At 36.7% G+C, this 2,890-nt stretch overlaps 1 protein-coding gene across 1 annotated transcript; it reads right to left on the bottom strand.

Annotated features, from left to right (window-relative positions):
• Nucleotides 1-1,712: 1,712 nt before the first annotated feature.
• LOC110289205 (olfactory receptor 52E8-like) lies at nucleotides 1,713-2,666 on the bottom strand. Its single transcript, XM_021155360.1, has one exon. It carries the CDS (start codon nucleotides 2,664-2,666, stop codon nucleotides 1,713-1,715), a length of 954 nt encoding a protein of 317 aa, XP_021011019.1.
• Between the last annotated feature and the right edge of the window lie 224 nt (nucleotides 2,667-2,890).

The following is a 2,890-nucleotide window of genomic DNA, read 5'->3' as shown; positions in this document are numbered from 1 at the left end:
CCATTTCTGCATGGCAGGATATGAACGAGCCTAGTCTTTGTGTAGATACTGTGTCAATAAACACAACTAATGTGAGATCAAGAACACATCTGCTGGGTAATTCTGCCTTGAATATGACAATGCATATTTTTTCAAAGCCTTTTTCTTAAATCATCTTTCTCCAAAATAATTTTAAATCCTTATTTCTAAATAATAATTTTTAAAACATTTGTGTGTATAAAGTATAGAAATAAATTTTTAAATTATTTTTAAATTATTTCCTTCCTGGTGTTTTTATACAATTTGATTTTTATCATTTGAGAACTTTATACATGCATATAATGTGTTTTAATCAAATCCATGCCCCACTCCAACTACATCCCACCCAATTCCTCTGTTATCCCCCCACAACTTTTTTCTCCAACTTCATGTTCTCTTCCTTTGCCTCTCCCTCTCTCCCTTCTTCTATTCCTTCCTCCTCTCCCCTCCTCTCTCTTCTCTCTCTCTCTCTCTCTCTCTCTCTCTCTCTCTCTCCCTCATACATCACTGTGTACACTTCATGTTGCTTAAATGTGCATTGCATAGGGCCATCTACTGGAGCATGGGTCATATTTCAGGGCCCACATACTGAAGAAATTTACTCACGCTCCTCTAGGAGTAATCATTTACCAATAGGTCCAGCTTGGGTGGGACTTTATGTGCCCTTCCCCTATCCATACTGAGACATTCTAAATCTTCAGAAATATTTATATACGCCACTTTTAAACTTACATTTTATTTCCTATGAAAGTGGTTATACACTACACTGTCTTTATCATTCTACTGTTCTAAAAAATTATACATGGAGCATGAAAACTATCTAAACACATATACTTACATGCAATATATGTGTACCTGTATGTATTCTACATAAAAATAATTTGTATTATAATCATGTAACATATAATATGTATCAAATATATCAAAAGTACTACTTGTTCAACAAATAGAACTAAATATTTATTTTTACTTATATATTCCAGGATTTATCAAAGCTATATTGTCACCTCCTCTCATTACATTGACTCTTAATGTCCCTTCACTAGTTGCTTCTCAATGTGCATGAGAAAATCACATTATTAGTTAAGTAGGTTCCTAGTAAGTGAAATGAATGAATGAATATTCTTATCAATATCTCTGAGTACATGGTGTTTTTATACTAAGCTGATGTCATAATATATTACAATAATTTCTTAAGGTCATTATCACCACTACCATCATTCTGTAAGCCACTTAATCTATCCATAATGCTTTTGCAGTAAGCAGGATTATTCTGCACGTATTCAATTCTAAAAAAAAAAAAAAGAAAGAAAAATAGAGAGGGAAAGGTCACAATTTGGAGGAATCTTCTTTGGCCTAAATTATGACTTTCTGCTAACAATAAAATTCATAAAGATAATGTAACTTTCTTGAATATCAATACATTCTCTAGAAAAGAGGAAACTGTCTTACATACAGGACCATCTGAAAGATCCAGTAATATTAATGAAATGCTTACAGAAAAAGATTTTCATAAGGATTCCGATATTCCCCATACTACCTTGAAATAGAAGGTGTTTTATTCACAGTTAAATAACATTTTTGGTCACAGTAAGTTTGTCTCTTTCCCAGTTGTCTATGGACTAGACACAAAACAACTACTTTCAATAACATATGAGACAAATACTGGAACAAATTCTCCAAACGGCTATTGGCTAGTGATCTTTATGGAACAAAATCCTCATTACTCGCTCCCGAATCTGCTTGGTCCTTACCCCATAGATCACAGGATTAAGGGCAGGTGGGACAACCACATAGAGATTGGCCAAGAAAATATGGACACATTGGGGCACATTGTGGCCAAAACGATGTGTCAAGAAGGAGAAAAATGCTGGAGTAAAAAAGGTTAAGATAACACCTATATGAGAACCACAGGTATTGAGAGCCTTGAGCCTGGCCTCCCGGGAGGGCAGGCAGAACACTGCATAGAGGATCCTGACATAGGAGAGAATAATAAGAACTACATCCAGGAGTAAGAGAGCAATGTTGCTAAGACCAAATATGATGTTGACTTTGATGCTGGCACAAGCTAGACGGGCAATGCCCATGTGCTCACAGTAAGTATGTGGAATGATGTGATGGCCACAGTAGGGTAGCCTCAGGAGGAGAAACACCAGTGGAAGAACCATGTATAGGCTCCGCAGCACTGCAATACCTGCAATGACCCCAATGACTTTGTTGGTGAGAATGACAGTATATTGAAGAGGCTTACAAATGGCAATATAGCGGTCAAAGCCCATGGCCAACAGCATAATGCTTTCCATGACCGTGAAGAAGTGGATGAAGAACATCTGAGAAAGGCAACCTCCAAAAGATATCTCCCTGAGATTGAACCAGAAGATGCCCAGCATTTTGGGGATGGTGGCTGTGGTCAGTCCCAGGTCAATGGAATCCAACATGGCTAGGAAGTAGTACATGGGCTCATGAAGACTGTGTTCAGTTTGGATCACAAATAAAACAGCAGCATTTCCCAGAATTGCAATGAGATAGAGAAAACAAAANGGAAATCCAATCCAGATGTGTGCATNTTCNAGCCCTGGGATGCCCAGCAGGAGGAACGAAGAAGGATGGACTTGTGTGTTGTTATACAGGGACATTTTCTCAGTCATAGATAGATGCTGTGCTTAATACAAATAAGTTTTAATGTGTGATAAGTATGCTTTCTATTTGTATACTTAGCCTTTTATCTTCATTCCTGATAACATACAAAAATAACCTTTATATTTTCCTGTTTATATTTGTAGAATAAGTAAAACACTCTCTTCATTTCATGTGTAAGTGTCCAGAATTTCCCATGGCATCAGCTATAGAGCCATTATTAGTGCACTGAAAT

The sequence above is a fragment of the Mus caroli genome, unplaced genomic scaffold (genome assembly GCF_900094665.2).
Source record: "Mus caroli unplaced genomic scaffold, CAROLI_EIJ_v1.1 scaffold_20040_1, whole genome shotgun sequence".
NCBI lineage: Eukaryota > Metazoa > Chordata > Mammalia > Rodentia > Muridae > Mus > Mus caroli.
The sequence above is the reverse complement of the archived record's forward strand: the minus strand, read 5'-3'. Positions and strand labels throughout refer to the sequence as shown.